Source organism: Apodemus sylvaticus, chromosome 23, assembly GCF_947179515.1.
Source record: "Apodemus sylvaticus chromosome 23, mApoSyl1.1, whole genome shotgun sequence".
In the NCBI taxonomy this organism is placed as follows: Eukaryota; Metazoa; Chordata; class Mammalia; order Rodentia; family Muridae; genus Apodemus; species Apodemus sylvaticus.
This window is the reverse complement of record NC_067494.1, coordinates 9975434-9995899: the sequence shown is the minus strand read 5'-3', so window position 1 is coordinate 9995899 and position 20466 is coordinate 9975434. Positions and strand designations below refer to the sequence as shown.

Here is a 20466-nt window from a genome sequence, read left to right as displayed (position 1 = left end):
TAAATGTAAAAATACTGGTAGCGGAATATCTTCAGAGATGTTGGATCAAATAAGGCCACGCCTGTTTCTTTACTGAGCGACTTTTCTTGGTCTCCGATTTACGAATGTGCAATGTGCTCTTTCATCTTCCAAATGTCCTGTGTGGCTCAAGCATTCCTCTGTAGACCAATTCCCAGCTTCCTTCACCTCCTCCTAAAGTCCCACCCTCTCACGGCTGGGCTGGGCATTTCCATCTTGAAGTAGCCTACTTTGGGGTTCACGGCAATCGGCAGTCACGGGGTGCTGGTTTCAGGGTCAGACTTCCCTGCTATGGTGATAAGAAAATGGAGCAGAGAACGTTTTCTGTTTGTTTGTTTGTTTGTTTGTTTGTTCGAGACAGGATTTCTCTGTATAGCCATAGCTGTCCTGGAACACACTCTGTAGACCAGGCTGGTCTCGAACTCAGAAATCTGCCTGCCTCTGACTCCCAGAGTGCTGGGATTACAGGTGTGTGCCACCACCGCCTGCCCCACAGACTTACTTAGAAGTCAATCTGATGGAAGCAACCCGTCAAATGAGAGTCCAAATATGTCTAGGTTTGAGTAGTGGACAAAAAGTAATCAGCACACACGGCTGTTTATAAACAAATGTACTGTGGACACGATTTAACATGTATAAAGGAGACCAAGAAAGGGTAGCGTTATTTAATGAGAAAATGGCGTCTGGATAAAGGATGTGAGCTGTAAAGAGGCTATAATGCTAGGGTTTTTTTTTTTTTTTCTAGTTTAATCCTGTCATGGATTTTCAGTGTTCTTTTCCTTTTCGGGGTGCTGGTGGAAAAGTGCATTAAAATGTGGTGAATAGTGAAGGTGTGCGGTCTTCAAAGTAAAGCTCTGTGGTTTCACAACGGTTCCTCTGACTGTACTGAAGCTCACTGATGTGCACAGACTCTGGGTGTGTACATCCAGCAAGTTCTTGTTTATGATAACTGGAAGGTTCTCTACAATAAAGCGATTTTTATAATTAAAAAAAAAAAGAGAAAGAAAGAAAATGGAGCAGAACTGAATTGGTCACTTTCCTTGCTCCTGAAGTAGACAGGGAATAGACCATGATGACAAAAAAAAGTCCCATGGAAACTGTTTGGAGAACAATGATAAAAACCACGTGGTTATGGCTGGTTCTGTCTCCTGAGACATGTGTTAAAGATGGAATTCCTAGTTCATACAAGTCATGGCTAATCTCAACTGTCAATTTGGGGAAGCTCAGAATCGCCTTGTAATAGGCCTTAGAGCATGCCTGTGGGAGACTGTCTTGATTCGATTAACCGAGGTGGGGAAGACCTGTCCACTGTGGGTGACACCATTCCCTAAGCTGAAATCCTGGACTGGAGAGGAGGAAGTGAGGAGGTTGCAGACGATTGTCAGTCCCTGCCACTACTGCCACTTGACTGTAGACATAATGCGACCACCTGCCTGGTGTTCCTAGTGCTGCTACTTTTTTTGTCATGATAAATTGTAACTCAAAAGTGTGGGGTCAAAATAAAAGCCTCCTTTAATTTGCTTTTTGCCACAGAATTCATAGAGTCACCCAAAAAATAAGATCATATGCTAATGGTGCTTAAAGGAGACCTCAGGAGTTACCTGGGATTAGGAAAGATCATGAGGACATTAGCAGCTTTGTATGAAGATTGGGGTCTTGATATATGCTTCTTTCAACCACAAAATGTCATATGCTTCAATTAAGTATAAAAATAGTCATAATAAAATATTTTCAGAAGTGCTGGATCAAATAAAGTCACGCCCATTTCTTTACTGAGCCATTAAAATAGCCTCTAAGTGATAAAATGTAGTACCACAATTATCAGGAATTTCTTTGGGATCCATTTACTCTCTGAGACTCTACATTTAGCAGAATTTTACACTTAATGTTTCTCTTTGAGTTCAAATGACTAGGAAGGAATCCAATTATTATACTTTTTTTTTAAAAAAAATGACAACTTGGAGCAAGCTCAAAACTTGATTTGGAATGCCCAGCTTTGGTCCCAGTGCAGCCAGTAGGAAGGCAACCTAGAACTCTCTGAATCCCAGGGCCCTCTCTAGAGCCCTATATCCTTTCTTCCACCCAGCCCAAGATTCTAGCAAATGTAACACGCAAGGGTGCACTAGATATCAGTTCCATTTCACAAATCCTCTCTTTGGCTCTCCATACCCAGTTGGAGAATTCTTCTTAAATATTTGTCACCTTAACCTCACCCCTTCTCCATCTTATTTGCCTTGGTGTGGCCCTTGGACATCTCCAGCCCTTATGAAGTTCTTTATGGAGACCAGCTGTTGTTACATTATGGGCATAGTATTGTTACATTATAGGCAGGCTATTGTGTTACATTATTGCCTTTCTTCTCTGTAGTATTTCCCTTTAGTTTTCCTCACTTCTCCCAGACTTTCCTTTGTGGCAGGGTATAAAAAGCACTTGATACCATTCCTCAAAGTAGTTCAACTCCTACCAGCTATTTGCTTTAAGAATCTCATTTGCATTTCTAGTGTCTTGACTTTTGAGTCCACGCACCATGCTTTATCCAAACAAAGCAAACATTTACACATATTATACACATTAAAGTAAACATGCACACCCCTTCTTTGGCTGCAATGTCCTTTTCCATGTTGTCTTCCAGTGAAACTTTTATATAACTTTCAAAGATTTTGTTCCTGTTTTCACTTCAAAAACCATTACTGACACTACAGTGAGGCACTCATCTTTTGGGTTACCACTATGCTCTGTATAAATCTCCATCACAGCGTGTGTTGTCATGTGAAGGGTACCACTGCCAGAGAGGAAAACATCATACTCTATTCAATTTTGAAATCTGTAGTGCAAGGCTTGATAGTTGCTACAGGACAGACTCTCAGCTGACAGTTGTCTGGATCCGGCGGCAGGAAGGACTCCTGAGTCTGGACAGGACACTCAAGCTTCTGCTGTTCATAATTATCTGTGTGACTTGGAAGTGTTTGGTGTTTCAGGTTCCTTAATCTGTATTATGAGGAAACAGAATCAGATTTTCTAAAAAGGACTCTGTCGCTTTAACAGCTAACGGGACTTTTTATTACAGAGGTTATTGCCTTGTCAAAGAATGATTTTTAAAAATAAAACATATTTTTAAAAGGAGAGAGATTTCAAAGAAAAACCTGAATTTCCTCTGTATCTTGGGACACATATAACGTCACTGTGATGGGCTAATCCTTCTAAAAGTTCACAGTGGAGATGACAGGTAGAACTCAGGGGTAGATCAACTACCTGAAATGTGAGTCCTTGGCTTTGATCCCTAGTACCTCAAAAGAAAACCACAAACAACCTGGCACAATGACACAGGTCAGTACTCTGAACGATGAGGTGGGAGGATTGCAAGTTCAAGGCCTGCCTGGGTTACAGAGTGAGTTCAAGGTTAATCTGGGTAATCTGTGGAGACTGTTTCAAAAACAAAAACCATTAGAGATAAAGGACAGGGTGAAGGCGTGGGCTGCTCATGGCCAAAGACCTTGGTTCAATCTCCAGTGCTGGACACAAGAGTAAACCCCAACAGTTCACAATGGCTCTAGCTTAATTACATCACTTTAAATGAGTACAAGTCCTTTGACTGTAGTGTGCTCACTCCACTGTGTGGATGCTACTTGGAAGCCGTGTTTGAGTCTGACCTAAATCATCTATGCATGCTTGCATGTGTAAAACTAACCAACATACAGTTGCTCTGTGGTTCCGATTCACGATAGTCTGGAACCCTCCCCCGCCCCACCTCCACTTGAATTCTACTGCACTTTTGGTATCATGCGTTTTCGTGCTCTTTCCAGAAATAACCCCATGCTAATTATAGGCAAAATCAAGGTAATCTATTCTAATTCATTTGGCAAAGTATTTCTTTCACGTGAACAATTGATGTTTCTCATCCGAGAGTCACGTATTTGAAGAATTATTGTTGAAACAGTCTGTGCTTTTAAAGCCTGGGAAAACCACATCCTGTATTTCAAGGATGCAGTACATCATGAGCCAGGAAAATATCTTTATTAAGTGGGCATTGGGAGATGATCCTTCGTTTATTCTTTCCAGGGTTTAGCTAGGATTGCCTTGACATTTTTTGCGGTGACATTTTAAAAATGGAGTTGTCGATAGGAAACAGAACCTTCAGGAGCTGATGGGGCTGCCTCAGACCAGGGAGGATGGCGCCACAGAAGAAAGAACGCAGCTCTCCTCATCACTTCACCACCCATCAGAGCTAGTACCCAGCAATTTTGCTAGTACCTCCAAGCTTCTGTAGTCACTGGCCAATGGGAGGGACCCGAGCCCCGCCTCCTCCTTCCTGGCCTGTGTCTGGAGCATGCGCAGTGACCCTGCTCGCGCCGCCGCCCATCAGCTGAGACTGGCTGCACTGGGCAGTGGGCCCCCGGCTGACAGCGTCTGGAGGTGGCGGAGGAAGCCGGCGAGATCAGGGTAAGAGGAGACTGCAGAGGCTGGGGGAAGGGGCACCCTAGAACCGCAGCTCGCTGGTGGTTGGTTTAGGGTGCACAGAGCGGGGCTCCCCAGGGCACAAGGCCGACCTCTCGGGCTCCCATGGCCCGCGGCGGACTTGGGGGTCGGGGGGCGGCGCTACGTGCGAGCACCCAGGCACCCAGCAGTGGACCCTCGGGGACCGGACCCTACTGCCAGATCCTAGCAGGGCACGACCGTGTTCCCATTCTCTGTCAACTTCCCCTCCAGAAGGACAGAAAGGGAAACGCGATGGGCCCTGGTCATCTGGCCACAGGTTCGTTCCGCGGCCCAGCTCCTTTGCTTGGCTGTTGGCCTTACCCAAGCTAACTTTCTCTGACCTACCTTGTGCACGTTTTTTAATTGATTTATCCACCAAGACCCGAAACAAAGTATTTCGAGAATTTGCATCTGTGTTTTCTAGGGTAAATTCAGACAAAAAAAAAAAAAAAAAAAAAAAAGGCTTGGACGAGGGTGGAGAGGGAGCCTTACAGTCAAATGGTAATTTTTCCTTATAGTTCTTAAAAATATGCTTGAATTTTATATGCATATATCAGTTTTTGCTTTAGATCATGTATTTTGTCAGGAATTATTTACACGTTTTCCACAATCAGAAAAAATAAAAGGAAGTAACTGTAAGACACGGGTTTGGTCCTGTTGGCATTTCTTTTAGGTGTACTCTTGAGCTGCACTGGGCAGAGATTGATTAAACTGTTAAACTGTGTCTTGTGGTGCAGATGGGTCTTTGGCTTTGCAAGCTACTCCCAGAGTTGGCCCCCAGGCTTGTGACTAGTTAAGAATGAGGCTGTAGTTTCCCCGGTGTCTGGGGAAGTTAATATAACACAGTATTAACTCATTGACCTCTGTGTTCTTTGCCTTCAGTTAGCTCACTTCTTATGCTGCCCCCGATTAACAGTCATTTCTAATTCTGATTAGAATCTCAAGCTCATCCAAGCGGTGGAAAATTATGAATAATTATGTTGAGGTATATGCCACTAAATGCTGTGTGCACAGGCCCTGGTTCAGTCCCCATCCCTACCATGAAATATTACTGCTAGGTCTACTAGTCCTGCAAAGTAAAACTCCCACAGTTAAGTCTGAGTGGATTTTTCTCTGGTTCAGTGTAACATGAAATATTAATGTGTGAAACTGTGGGAAAAGAAAATTCTTGGTGGATTAAGCTGAAACCAAATAGTGTAGCGTAATAGTTGGATTGATGAAGGAGCTGGGTGGAGATGCACTTGGGTAGTTTGTGGACCGAATACTCACATGGAAGATGGAGCACCCTCGTGCTTGTGGATTGTCTCCTAAGACTCCTCTCCTGTTTGTTTTAGGAGCTGAAAACAGAGTGAATGTTTCAGTCTTCTAAGTGTGATGCATGGTGTGAAGTAGAAGTTACTTTGACAGAAAGCCACTGTAGAGACTTCTCATTTCAGACCTGGCATCTCTAGTGTGTGATAACACCTTGCTGAGACAAGGAGCTAGTTATCAACCGGAGAGTGGGTGTGTGTTATGGGAGGGGCCTTCTAGAGACAGTAAAGGGACACTGAGAAAAGCCCAGGTGGCAATAACATTTTAGAAATAACATTTTAGAAATGTTAATATTTACTCTCAGGCTGGGCATGTGTTTTTAGGAAATTGGTACACTTGTTCATTTAGACTTCAAACATTTATTCAGGACCTACTTTGTAGCCAGGTACTTAGAGAATAGTCTAAGTCCAAAATTTACACTCCTCTGCATACCACACACACACACACACACACATGCACACACACACACACATAAAAACCCTGGGGAACAAAGGAGGAAGAAGCTCATGTCTTATGCTGGTGTTCTTGATTAAGAAAGTGAAAGTGACCATTTGATTTGAGCAGGCCAAATTTTAAGCCAGTTTCTGCTCAGCAGAAGCCTTCAAGGTTCTATAGTACGTCCAGCAGTAACTGCAGGGTAGTATTTTACATCCAAGGATCTGTATCAAAACCCCCTTTGTTCATTTTTAAGTTGTTCTTTGGACACAGCCCTGAGACAGCTCGCACTGTTGGTGTTACCGTTTGACCCTCCCGTCTCCTCTTTCACCTAGTGTTTATAGATCTTCATAAAAAGATAATTACTGAGATGTCGAGTTGAACACTGTCCAATAGAACTTTCTGTGGGGGATAAAAGTGCGTATGTGAGCTGTTCTAGCTTCTGGCCACTGGCCACATATAGTTTCTAAGCACTTGAAAGGTGGCCTGGGTGGCTTTCATCTACCTTAATTCATTTTAATAGGTCCGTGTCAGTAGCAGCTGCTCTGCAGGCAGTGCAGGTGCACATGATGAGCTGTGTAATTATTTTGGGCAAAGACACTAGGAATTCCAAATAGGTTTGCAACAAGAATACTTTTGTGTATTGCAACTCAAGCTAGGTACTGCAGATGGTTATAGAGCACAAACGTTTTATAAGCGTAGAATGAATTAGCTTGTCAAAACAAACTTCAGAGTCATTTATCAGTAGCCATTTATGTACACGTATGTTTATTTTTTTTCCAGCAAAGGTAGCCATTTACTTTGTGTTTCAACTGAAGGGCCAGCTCTTATCTTTTAAATGTCATCAGAACTGAACAGGACAGAAAGGGAGAACTGCTCAGTAGTGACCCCATCGGGCTTGTTTCCTCGTTGAGAAGAAATTTCCCTGGGCTGGCAGAAAGATGGCAAGTTTGATTGTGTAGTTGACCAGGTCCACCCACACTAAGTTGTTCTACAGAAAGCAACAGGGTCTAGCCTAGTATTTGTGACGATGTGAGTTCCAAGATTTACTTTCAGAGTTTAAATCCTTCGTTCATCTCAGCAATGCCTCCATTTCTCTGTGGAAAAACCTACAGTAGCAGTTATGCCTGCTGCAGAGGCTTGCTAGATTGAGAGAATCGACCATAAAAGGCACCCTGTGCAGGAAATATTCGGCCCTTTCTCAGACTCCCATTCACTTATCACTCAAGACAGAACGGTGGTGGTCGTCCCCACATCCCTTCTCTGGTAAATTACACACAGAGGAAGAGGTGAGCCCTTAGAATGAGTGAAGCCCACGTGTCTCACCAACAGCCACATTCTCCAGTTTGCTTGCGTACAGGGAGGAGGAGCACAGCAGGCTGTGCTTGTGATCCTCTGACTTAAATTGTGGAAAGAAAAAAAAATCCCTTTAAAAGAAAACACTGTGAAGGTTTAGACTACATGTGTATGAATTTTGAGAAAAGAAAGCTGGACTCCTTTGCAAGAATTGATAGTATTCTGACGTTAGTCTCTGTCCGTGTGCGGGGGTGTTGGGGTCAGGGGAGTTTGCGGCTCTGTGCCTCTCATGAGAGCCCCACAGGCACAGGAGCACATCAGACCTGTCCTCTGTGTACAGTAGGGAAGCATTTCGTCCCATTATCTTACTTTGATCCTGGCAGGAGGCCCAGATGTTCGAAGGATCTTGCCCAAGGTAGAGATTTCTGGTTGCCAGTTATCCTGGCAACTGAACAGGCAGTTGATGATAACTTCAAAGACAGACAGACACACAGAGAGAGAGAACATTAAAGGTACCTTTTGTAGGTAGGGATGTGAGACTTATTTGTGCCCATCCTGTGTACAGAAGTTATTCACAGGGTGTTGTTGGCTGTAAACTGAGAGCGCTTTTGGCAGCCTGACTGATTATAGAAAGACGCCACTGAGCCGAGAGGAAATTGTCTTTCTCCATTTAGTATATTGTTTGTCAATAAAAGGCATTGAGGTACTCACAGATCCTACAAGGATCTTGAAAATACATGGAGGAGAAACTAGTCAGTCACAGAGAACACACACATACACATACATACACACACACACACACACACACACACACACACGCATGCACACACGCACTCTGAATGTTTAAAAATGTAAAGATGTAATCGGTTCAAAGACTGCATAAAATGTCCTCAGGGTAATCGACCCTCCAGGCCTAAGCTGATCTTGAACTCAAGGTCCTTATGCGATAGCGACTCCTGGGCTGGGATTACAGGTGTAGAACATCACACCTAGCTTTTCAGGACTGGCCCTACTCAGTCTGGCCTGGCTCTTTCCATGGCTGCAGATCTAATTCAGTGCTGCTTGGGAGGGAATTTATTCCTGCTACACTGTCATCGGGGGTCAATTGTTAGTTAAGTTTTTGGCTTTGCTTTTAATTGAGTTGGTTGAGTCATATCCTCCACCTGGTTCATGTAGAGCACGGAAGGAGAGTGGAGAAGATGACGGAGCTCCTGAGACTCCAGATGTCCAGGCAAATTCCTTGATGCAGAGAACCAGCTGTGTCAGTTCAACTGCTGTGTTTCCACCCAGCACGGTCTCTCTGTGCCTTCCCTACCCTCGGGTTCCTTGTTTGTAGATTCAACAATGCACTGTAACAACTATGTACATACCCCGAGACTTGAGCATAACTAGAGTTTAATAACCTTGCGCCCTTAGCTGTTGGAAATCCCAGTGGGTTTTTTTTTTTAATAGGATTATGGTCAAACTAGACCTGGAAATCGAGACACTTACTCTTCTGAGGTATTCATTCTCAATGTTAGCAAACATGGGTAACTTCGGAATTTGAACCCTGGGCTTAAATCTCACCTTCATCAATGGATGCTTTTATTACTTTGGACAAGTTACTTAATCGTTATAAGCTACAGTTCACTCTAACAAACAGAAGGAGGAAACTTTAAAGAGGAGGTTGTGACGTTATGCTAGACAGCCAGTGTGAAGGATTTCCATTTCTCAGAAGTATGGCAAATGTCACTCCTCTTCCCTCTCTGGGTCACCTCCCTCTGATACCAGCTGTGACTCATTTGATCCAGAGCTGGCCATGACCTTCCTCCTCTCTTGATAAATAACATTTTCCTTTTCCACATGTTCTAGATCTGTCCAATTGCTCTTCCCATCCAAACCCTTGTTCTTCATCTTATCATTCCTAAATAGATGACGTATATGGTTGTTTTTATAAGTGCCTTCTAGAAAATAGCAGTAATAATTTTCCTTTTTCAACCCTGTCATATCCCAGGTGTATAATTTGGGAAATGCACACCAATAACTTTAAGAAATGTAATTATACGACATTTATGTTCTTTCAGGTGACTCCTAGAAAACCAGAGAGCCTACTTACATCTGATGAAATCAGCCAGTCAGCCAACCAGTCATGTCTTACACTCCGGGGATTGGTGGGGACCCTGCCCAGCTGGCACAACGCATCTCCTCTAACATCCAGAAGATCACACAATGCTGTGAGTTCAGTTTCAAATTGCCTTTGTTGCTGTTCTCAGTTCTTACTTGAACTTGGTGGTGATTGATAAAACACGAGCAATCATGGGAAGAGGGAGGGAGGAGCATTATAAGAACACAACTGAAGTAGCTACAAGGCTTTAGAGTAAGTACGAAGGTAGTTTGATATAGGGGCAGAGTGCTAACACAGGCCCGAGTCGCACTGTTTCTTTTCTTTTCTTTTCTTTTCTTTTCTTTCTTTCTATCTTTCTTTTTTTTTTTTTTTTTTTTTTTTTGATTTTTAGATTTGGTTTTTTTCGAGACAGGGTTTCTCTGTATAGCCCTGGCTGTCTGGAACTCACTCTGTAGACCAGGCTGTCCGAACTCAGAAATCCACCTGCCTCCGCCCCCCAAAGTGCTGGGATTACAGGCGTGTGCCACTACCGCACAGCTGCACTGTTTCTTAATGGAATAAAGATTACAGGTTGGTGTTTATACTTCCTCCAAGACCATCTGGGTATTGGTGTTGAGGTCCGTTGGCTTAGTCTCACAGGTTAAGATCCAGTGAGCACTACTTAGAGCTCAGAAGATTTATATTTATTAGGAATAAAATCTGAATAGATAGTGCTCAGATTAATTTTGTACTTGTGGCTATGCAGTATGAAGCTAAAAGAGGCAGGAAAGGCATAAGCAAGTGTTTAAGGTTTTGGCTGTTATTGTTGCTATAACAAAATGCACAGAGATGGATAGGTTATAAAGGGATATGTTATTTAGCCACAGTTTTGAAGACAAGACACAGCTCAGTATCTTGGCTTCTGGCGGTGACCTCTGGACAGGATATATCACCTGGTGGGAGGGGAAGCTGGAGAATGAAGAGAGGCAGCAACAGTTACCATGGTGGCTGTCACCTTCATGAAGACCAGTCCAGTTCCAAGACCTAGAAATGTACTAGTCACCTCCCAGCGGCATCCTAACACCCTGACCTTGACCTTGTCATTGACCCTGACCCTGACCCTAACCAACCCTAACCCTAACCCTAACCCTCTTTAGGAATCAAGGCTCACCATGACATTCACACTGTGTCAGGATGGGACATTTTAATCTGTCAAGAGAAGTATTATAGAAGATGGTGTAGATTCCCCACGAACTTCCCTTATTACAGAGACAGCGAACCAACAGTGCCAATGTGACATTTACCCCTCAGCACACACATGTGCATGTCTGTGTATGTTCATATGCATACAGATTTAGGTTTTTAATTCCTGAATTACAGCTAATCACACACTCTAGAATACTGCAGCCGTCTTTCTGTTGGTGCTTTGACATTAAGACATTTCCAAGTTCTATTTTTTTTTTCTTTTGGAGACAGGGTCTCACTAAGTCTAACTGGCCCAGAACTTGCTAGGCAAACCAGGCTGGCCTTGAACTCACAGAGATCCTCCTGTGTCTACCTCTGGAGTGCTGGGAATAAAGGCACCCCTGTGTGTGACACCAGTTAATCCGCTTTATTCATCAGCCTTACCAACATGCTAACACACTACCAAAATGCAGAATGTTTTCAAATTATCTTACTGTACTTTAAATTTAATCATTGGCCTCTCAATATTCTACCCAAGTGATTTAAATGAGGTGCCAACTGTACTTTGAAGGTAAAGGAAATAAAGTTATAATATAGATGGTTCTAGAAGGTACTGCTGTCTACTCTGATTTGGAGTCGTATTTTCCTTGGCTACCGTCTGGGGAGCCAGGAAAGAGTAGCGTTGAGTATCATGCTGTTCATGGCAACAGTTAAGAGTGCTCCATCAAGCCGGGCCGTGGTGGCGCACGCCTGTAAATCCCAGCACTTGGGAGGCAGAGGCAGGCGGATTTCTGAGTTCAAGGCCAGCCTGGTCTACAGAGTGAGTTTCAGGACAGTCAGGGCTATACAGAGAAGCCCTGTCAAAACAACAACAACAGCAACAACAACAAAGAGTGCTCCATTAAGACACTGATTCCAGCATCTTGCTCTCCTGGCTGCAGATTGTTCTGATCTCCCCACGGCTCCCTTGCTGATGGTTGGCTGTGTGTTGCTGATTGGCCTCAGCTGAATGTAATCCCTTGCGTGGAATTTAAGGGAACTTACTGTTCAGTTTACACGTGTGGAAATCCAGTTGTTTTGCAAGGAAGAATGCCAAAGTAGACTAGGTCTCTTGGTTTCTATTATTAAACAGTGCCAGAAATTCAGGAGGCTGAGGAGTGACTGTACCACTCTGAGATCTGTGGTAAGCAGCAGACACAATAGACCGGAGACAGTGGCCGCTTGAACTGGAAGGAGGAAAGGGTCAGGTTAAATCAGGCCGTGCTTACTAAGAAAGAGATCGGTTGTTCCAGCCAGATAAGAAGTGATAGTCTGAGCCAGGGTTCAACACTACAGTGCGGATGACAGCTAAATAAACAACTGAATAATTGCCTATAGTAATATTGGATTATGTAGAGGGCTTCCCCCAACTATCCATCCCATGTCCACAATTCTTAAGATGGGACTCGTTGTTCAGGCTTATAATTCCAGATACTCAGAAGGCAAAGGTAAGATTACAAGTTCAAGGCTTGCCTGGGCTACCGAGGAAGTTTAAGGCAAGCTTGGGTAACTTAGTGAGACCCCTGTCTCAAAATATAAAGCAAAAAGTGTGCTAGAGATATAGTTCAGTAATAGGACCCTTAGATAACATGTGCATGGCTCTAGATTCAATATAATTGAAATATTTTGTTTTAATGAGGACTGAGATCATTAGGGAAGGGCCCGGTGACTATCTTCAGATATGCAAAGTACTACCCTTTGAGGCCACCACACAAGTTCAAAGCTACTGGCAGGTAGGCCCTGAGCTGAAGTGGGGAGGGGGCGTGGTTGACTAGAAATAGTGGCCAGATGATTCCCAGGTCGTTTATTTAGAAATTTACACATTGTGAGGGTAGGTCAGACGAAGTAACTTTTAATTGTGGTATTCTGGTTTGCCGCATTCAGCAGTAGTTCTTCGAGCATCTGTTACATATTAGATCCCTATTCAGAGAATGCGAACGTAGTGGTAAATAAATCTATAGTGCCCTGTCTTTGTGTGTGTTTTACTGTTGGAAGCAGTGTGTGGTATGACAGGTAAAAGCAACACAGCCTCTTGTGAGGAGACAGACTGAAAGTGATGTGGGAGCAGCTGGATGCAGGAGGAGGAAGGCCTGGCAGAGAGCACGACCAGGGCAAGTCACGCGAAGGGGATCGCAGCAATAAGCACCCCAAGGGCTTGAGCCATTCAGAAGGGAAGGAGAACAAACAAACCTCTAGTCCATCACAAGGTGCTTGAGGCTAGAGTAGCCAGAGGGGAATGGGGTGGGGGTGGGGCGGATGCGTTACCTAGGGCTTTGCCTGTGCTGTGGGGAGTTTAGATTTCACTCTACAAGGCAGTGGAAATCACCAAAAACTCAAGAAGAGACTCAGTCAGATCTGCATGTTGAGAGGATCACTCGGTTGCTACTTAGAGAACACACGTTTGGAGAGTGTGGGGGTATATATGGCTCTTGGCAGAAGTCTTTTGAGAGAGACTTTGTCATGTATCAGTGGGGAAGAGAGATATGAAGAGAGCCAGAAGGACTTGCAGGTGCATGTGGTTGGGCTGGGAAGGGGAGGGGGGGCGGGGCCTGTGCACACAGCCAGGAGCCGGTGGTTATGAGTATGAACTGGGTGAGACAGACTGTGTCCGGGACTGGTTGGGGGAGGATTTTGTTTCCTTTGAGTAAATGTTTTTATTTTTACAAAACCTCTAGCGAAAGTACATCACCCCTGGATCACTTCACCCTTGGTCAAGTAAATTTTGAAATGTCTTTTGGGCAGCTACATAGAGATGCCAAGCAGTTGAGATACATGCAAGTCATGATCCATTTCACAATTTGGAATCTGGGATCATAGCACAACTGGTACTTAAAACCTTGAGTCTAAGTTAAGCCCAAAAGATTTGGAAAAAGGGATTGGGATATAAAAACTTAGGACGTCAAGAAGAAAGAAGCATGGAGAGTTTGGTGACTGGAGAACTAAGAACAAAATCCAGATGGAAATAAGATACATAAGTGTCCCAAAACTTGCTCTGTAGACCAGACTGGCTTTGAACTCACAGAGATCTTCCTGATTTTGCATCCTGAGCACCCAGTTAAAAGTATGTGCCACCATCATCACCATCACCGTCACAACCACCGTCACCACCACCATCACCACCACCGTCACCACCACTGTCACTACCACCATCACCATCACCACTGTCACCACCACCATCACCACCACCACCACCACCACCATCACCATCACCACCATTACCACCATCACCACTACCGTTACCACAACTATCACCATCACCATCACCACCATCACCACTACCCTCACCACCACCCTCACCCTCACCCCCACCATCACCACCACCCTTACCACCACCATCACCATCATCACCACCCTTACCACCACCCTCACCACCACCCTCACCCTCACCCCCACCATCACCACCACCACCACCATCACCACCATCACCACCACCATCACCCCCACCATTATCACCACCCTCACCACCACCATCACCACCACCGTTGCCGCCACTGCCGGCCACCAGCAGCCCTGGCTCTCACTTTCAGTGTCTGTCCTACCTCAGGTCCTTTCCTGGATGAACAAGTCACTCTCCCTGCTTTCTCCTGGTTCATTGCCCAGGATTCAAGGCGTGAGTCACCACCACCAGTGAAAGAGTATGGTCTGAGCAGGAGCTGCAATTTTCCCCTAGAAAAGGGAAACTCTAAAATTGTATAATTGTAAAAGAAAATTTTTTCAAGGCCAGAGGGGACTCAAAATGTACCATTTAGAGCAGCAGTTCTCAACCGGTGGCTCATGACCCTTTGAGGGGTCAAACAAACCTTTCACGGAGATTGTCTAAGACTATTGAAAAAAGATGCAGATATTTGGAACAGGATTCATAACCGTAGCAAAATTCCAGTAACGAATTAGCAAAGAAATAATGTTATGGTTGGAAGTTACCACCACAACTGTATTAAACGTTGCAGTGTTGGGAAGGTTAGAGCCGCTGCTCTGGAAAACAGTTTTGCCTTTCATCTACTCTACAAGGGGAGGGAAATGAATGTGTTACGGGGGTGCTGGGGTGTGTGCAGTCTGCTTCTGAGTATGTCTGCCTTTAAGTGCAATATGAAGAAAAAGCATCAGATAAGGTCAGGGAGGAAAGAGATGCGTGTGTATGTCTTGAACCACTGAGATAGGAATGTGCCATCCAGGAGGAAGTTTTGGTTGATGCAAACTTGAGATTAGTCATGACTGACTTTATGACCAGCACTGCTGTGCATGTTTTCTGATTCTAGCGTTCAGTGTCTGAATGGAAAGAGGTTTAGGGAGAAACTAAGTGGTTGGTAGAAATCCACCCTACCGCTCTGATATGAGCTGCATTGAAGCCTGTGGAATTGAAAGGCAGAAGTGTGAACTCTCACTTCTCCTTTCCCTGTCTGAAGACGCTATTAATATGGAAGGGTGGGCACACTAGGGCTCTGGACCCTAGGCAAGTTCTTCCTTTTAAGTCTGTGACCTTGCAGATGACCTGGTTTTATAAATGGGTCAAGGGCGGGTAAGTCAGGCAGCTAGTGGGAGTCTTTTTTTTTTTTTTTTTTTTTTTTTTTTTTTTCTTTTTTTTTTTTTTTTTTTATTTGATATAATTTATTTACATTTCAAATGATTTCCCCTTTTCTAGCCCCCCCCCCCACTCCCCGAAAGTCCCGTAAGCCCCCTTCTCTTCCCCTGTCCTCCCTCCCACCCCTTCCCAGTTCCCCGTTCTGGTTTTGCCAAATACTGTTTCACTGAGTCTTTCCAGAACCAGGGACCACTCCTGCTTTCTTCTTGTATCTCATTTGATGTGTGGATTATGTTTTGGGTATTCCAGTTTTCTAGGTTAATAACCACTTATTAGTGAGTGCATACCATGATTCACCTTTTGAGTCTGGGTTACCTCACTTAGTATGATGTTCTCTAGCTCCATCCATTTGCCTAAGAATTTCATGAATTCATTGTTTCTAATGGCTGAATAGTACTCCATTGTGTAGATATACCACATTTTTTGTATCCACTCTTCTGTTGAGGGATACCTGGGTTCTTTCCAGCATCTGGCAATTATAAATAGGGCTGCTATGAACATAGTAGAGCATGTATCCTTATTACATGGTGGGGAATCCTCTGGGTATATGCCCAGGAGTGGTATAGCAGGATCTTCTGGAAGTGAGGTGCCCAGTTTTCGGAGGAACCGCCAGACTGCTTTCCAGAGTGGTTGTACCAATTTGCAACCTAGTGGGAGTCTTGATCAAGCAGAACTCAAGACTTCCTGGAACTGCAGAGGGAAAGGTTTTCATTCCTGCGAGTCTTGATCAGATAAATAAAGGCTTACATGAATATTGAGTCTTGCAGTTTTATTTTGTGCCAAAAAAGAAAATAGCAGGTTTTTTTTTTTCAAATTAGAGGAAGTCAAGAATAACCAATAGCAAGAATATAAATTTGTCTTCTTTTACCAGTGTTCTGACTGTGCTGTTTTGCAAAGCCTAAGAGAGATGAAACTTTTTTTTCCCCTGAGGTAGTGGGTGTTGAATTGAGGGCCTCATGTTTGTGAGGAAAGTGCCCCGCCACTGAATCATGTCTCCAGAATCCTTGGCTTCGAAACTTTAAGTATTTTCAAGTTCAGTGGCTTTTGTCAAATCACCTTTTTTTTGGTTTTTGTTTTTGTTTTTGTTTTTTTGGTTTTTCCGAGACAGGGTTTTTCTGTGTAGCCCTGGCTGTCCTGAAACTCACTCTGTAGATCAGGCTGGCCTTGAACTCAGAAATCCGCCTGCCTCTGCCTCCCAGAGTGCTGGGATTGCAGGCGTGCACCACCACCACCTGGCTGTCAAATCACTTTTTATTGAGGAGGATCTACACTGCTATAAACTTGCTTCAGTAGTAACCAGTTACACTAGGGCAGCAATAGAATGTTTAGGTAAGTGTTTCCACATCCATGTAACAGGTATGGGCTGCATAGCGTAGATGCTTGCTTACATCGAAACAGCAATGTGACCTTGAAATATCAAGTCAAGATGGCACAAAGTAGAACTTGATGGATCTCCTTGGGAATCTGATATGGAGTGTTAAAACGGAGTAGCGGATCTTTTCACCCCTTGGTGTAAGCTGCTGATGGTCAGCAGAGCTGGTAAGACATTTGAGCTGCCAGCCCTCCCTCCTGTGCCTGTGTGCCAAGGCCATGCTTTCTGTCCCAGGCCTGATACGGTGTCCAGTCCTTCTTGGCTCTAGGTTTCTGACAGCTGCTCCCAGGAGGTTAGAGTTGCTGTGCGAGAGTCTCCTAGGTCTAGAAGTTCAGCATGCATCTCAGAAATGATGCTTTCTCAAAGCTTGAGTTGGTGCTCAAATGTAGCATTTTTATTAGAATATTTGGCATTTCAATATCCATCATTCCCTTCTGCCGTCCTGAGTCAAGTCCTACCTGGGATGTAGGAGGTCAGTGAGTGAGTGTGGGCGGCTAGAGACGGACATTTTTACACGGGCCGTGTATCCTTCTTCCCAAAGACCTCATAGAAAAATGTGTTTAGGGCACACAGAGAGAAGAGCTTGTATTTTTGAAGAACAGAAGAAATGTGCTGAGATCTTCAGCGTATCATTTTGTATCCTTAAAAGTTGGCGTACGTTCATTACTGAGTAGAGCACATGAGGAGTGTGCGACCCAGTGACTGTGCCAGATATCGCACAGATCACAGAGTGCATTCTGAACCCAGAGCCTTTGCTGGCTTACACTTCCTCCATGCCCATCACCGTGCTGTTTTCAGCACCGCTAATTAATTCACCTGATTCTCAAGCTTCATCTGATCGAGTATAAGTGTGTTTTATTTTGTGTCGAGCTACACTCTCTACCCTGTGGGACTTATCTGTGTGGAATTGTTAGTTTATTTTCATTTTTAGTAAGTAGTCCTCATTCAGACATTTATACCAGTTTACTTTAATACTATAGGCAAACATTTGAAGTCTTTTCCAGGTCTGTTTTGTTTCTGTGCTTTACTGTTAGAAGCAATGCTGCTTCTGTTCCTGGGAGGGTGGATCTTAGGATTTGTGCATGGTCTGCATTAGTAGAAACAAGAAAAGCTTCCTGAAGCGCTTGCTTGCTTCCTGCAGCCTGAGTCGGAGCTGACATAGCTGCAAATTCTTGCCTACAAGAACAGCCTAAAGCTTAATCCATTTCAGCAACCTTCTTATCTCACAGTGGTTAATTTGCATTTCTAATTTGAGTCAGGTTTTTGTGAACCTAGCTGTTAGGAAATTCAGTGAACATAGAACATTCTGTAATTCAGCAAGCGCTCTCTCTCTCTCTCTCTCTCTCTCTCTGTGTGTGTGTGTGTGTGTGTGTGTGTGTGTGTGTGTGTGTGTGAGAGAGAGAGAGAGAGAGAGAGAGAGAGACAGACAGACCAGACAGACAGACAGACAGACCGCACTGGATTATAATCTCTTCCAACTTTACAAAGCCAAATCTCAGCCAGAGTTTCAAGGACGCCTGAAACTCTCCTATTGTGTACAGGTTTTAGTCTTAAGAGGCCATTTGTCATGGGACTTATGCATTATTTACAGAGTCCCATAATGGAAGCAGCCATCCTCACTAACACTGGGACCTTTACTACAGCTCCTCGTGTTGTGATGACTCCCAACCATCAAATTATTTTGCTTCTACTTGATAACTGTCATCTTGCTTCTGTTAGGAATCATAGTGTAAATATCTGATATCTGATCTGTCACCCCCAAACCACTAGGCTAGAGTACCACCAGGATTATGACATATTTTCTGACCCTAGAAGATGGGAGTTATTGACATAAATGTTTCAAGAGTGAGTTATGCAGGAATTAACTGAATTAAGAATTGAAGAACATTAACAAATAGAATTGAGAACAGTTAACTGTGAAACAGTATTTGGCAAAAAATAAAAAAATGAAAAATAAAAACCATACTTAGTCGTTATAGCTAAGTCTCTGCCATTAGTGCTTAGTTACAAACCTAGGGTCACACAGATGGGCCTAGTTACATTCTGTGGGACCAAACAAAAAGTAATGGGTGTGGGAAGGAGATTTGTAAAGAAGTGTGGCTGGCAAGGGCGAAGGGGAAGAGGAGGCGAAGGGAAGAGCAGCCGCAATCACATACGTGTGTGAGGTTGCCAAAGAATAACATTTTGAGTAAGGAAGTTCTGGCATTTAAGTAATCTTTGTTCCTAAGGAAAAAATCGAAGGTGGCTAAGAACTTTCTGTAAACAAACCAATCAAATCCATTGGTAACAAAATCTTGTCCTAGGGCTGGAGAGGCGGCTCAGCAGTTAGGAGTACTTGCTGCTCTTGCGGAAGGCTGGATTCAGGCCCCAGCATCCACAAGGCGACTTCTACACATCTGGGACTCCAGTTCCACGGGATGTGACACGCTCATCGGTGCACCTTGGCACATGGTACACATACACACACATACATACATATACATACATACGTACTTATATACATATGTACATACATACAGGCCAAACACTCATGCACACAAACTAAACAGCAAATAACTGGAAAAAGAAAAAAATAAATCTTCCCATTTGGGTATAGTCATTTCCACTAAGGCTTGTATAGTAATATTAAATGTGAGTATAGTCATGTCCACTAAGGCTTATATAGTAATATTAAATGTGCTTTTCTGTGTACGTCTTTTCTGCAACTGTCTGGGAAGACACGGGGTAAAAGCTTGAGCCTTTGCTATAAATGTTAGGAGAAGATGACAGAAACATGTTTTGTGTTGAGTCTTCTCTCTCTCTCTCTCTCTCTCTCTCTCTCTCTCTCTCTCTCTCTCTCTTGGATCTCCTATAGATTCAACTATCTCAGTAAACATAATCTCGATGGGATTTTAAAAGACCCACAATGTCTCTGTGCAGTTCAGTGACTATTCTTACTTCACACTCACCTTCTTCTTTCCTCCCCTCTCCTCCCCTCCCCTCTCCTCTCCTGCCCTCCTCTCCCCTCCCCTCTCCTTTCCTCCCCTCCCCTCCCCTCTCCTCTCCTTCCCTCCCCTCTCCTCTCATCTCCTCTCCTCCCCTCCCCTCCCCTCTCTTCCCCTCTCCTCCCTTCCCCTCCCCTCTCCTTCCCTCCCCTCTCCTCCCCTCCCCTCCCCTCTCCCTCCCTCTTCCCTCCCCCTCCTATCCCAATCCCCCTTCCCTCCCCATCCCCTCCCTTTCCCTTCTCCCCTCTCCTTCCCTCTTCTCCCCCTTCCCCTCCCCTTCCCTCCCCCTTCACCTCCCCTCCCCCTCTCCTCCCCCTCCTCTGCCCTACCCCTTCCTTCCCCCTCCCCCTCATCCTTGTTTGCTAATAAGAATCTCTCTTTAGCTCCTGGCCCCACCCCTAGGTTCTGAGGACTCTGAAATGCAGCAGGAAGTTTCTGTAAAAATGTAGGTTATTATGTTGGAGTGGTTCTGGGAGAAACTGGGGGAGTGAGTCTAGTCAAAATACATTGTCTGAAATCTTTAAAGAATCAATGAAAATGTATTTTAAAATACTGGTCATTTGGTTGTTCTGGGAGGAAACATGTTCCGGTCTAGTGACGCTCATTTTTGCCTCTGAGCGCACGGCTGCACAAAGGGGAAGCAGGTATCTTGACTTTTCTCTTTGGCAGCAGAGCCGGCTTTTCTGTA

The 20466-nt window shown here is 44.3% G+C and overlaps 1 protein-coding gene across 1 annotated transcript in view; it reads left to right on the top strand.

The window, feature by feature from the left end:
- The first annotated feature begins 4340 nt into the window (after positions 1–4340).
- The window catches only part of Stx7 (syntaxin 7), a 38831-nt gene continuing 22705 nt past the window's right edge, over positions 4341–20466 (top strand). Inside the window, exons 1-2 of the mRNA XM_052169329.1 lie at positions 4341–4458; positions 9600–9749. Of these exons, the coding sequence (XP_052025289.1) occupies positions 9665–9749 (85 nt within the window). The 5' untranslated portion in view covers positions 4341–4458; positions 9600–9664. The remainder of the gene's footprint in view (positions 4459–9599; positions 9750–20466) is intronic.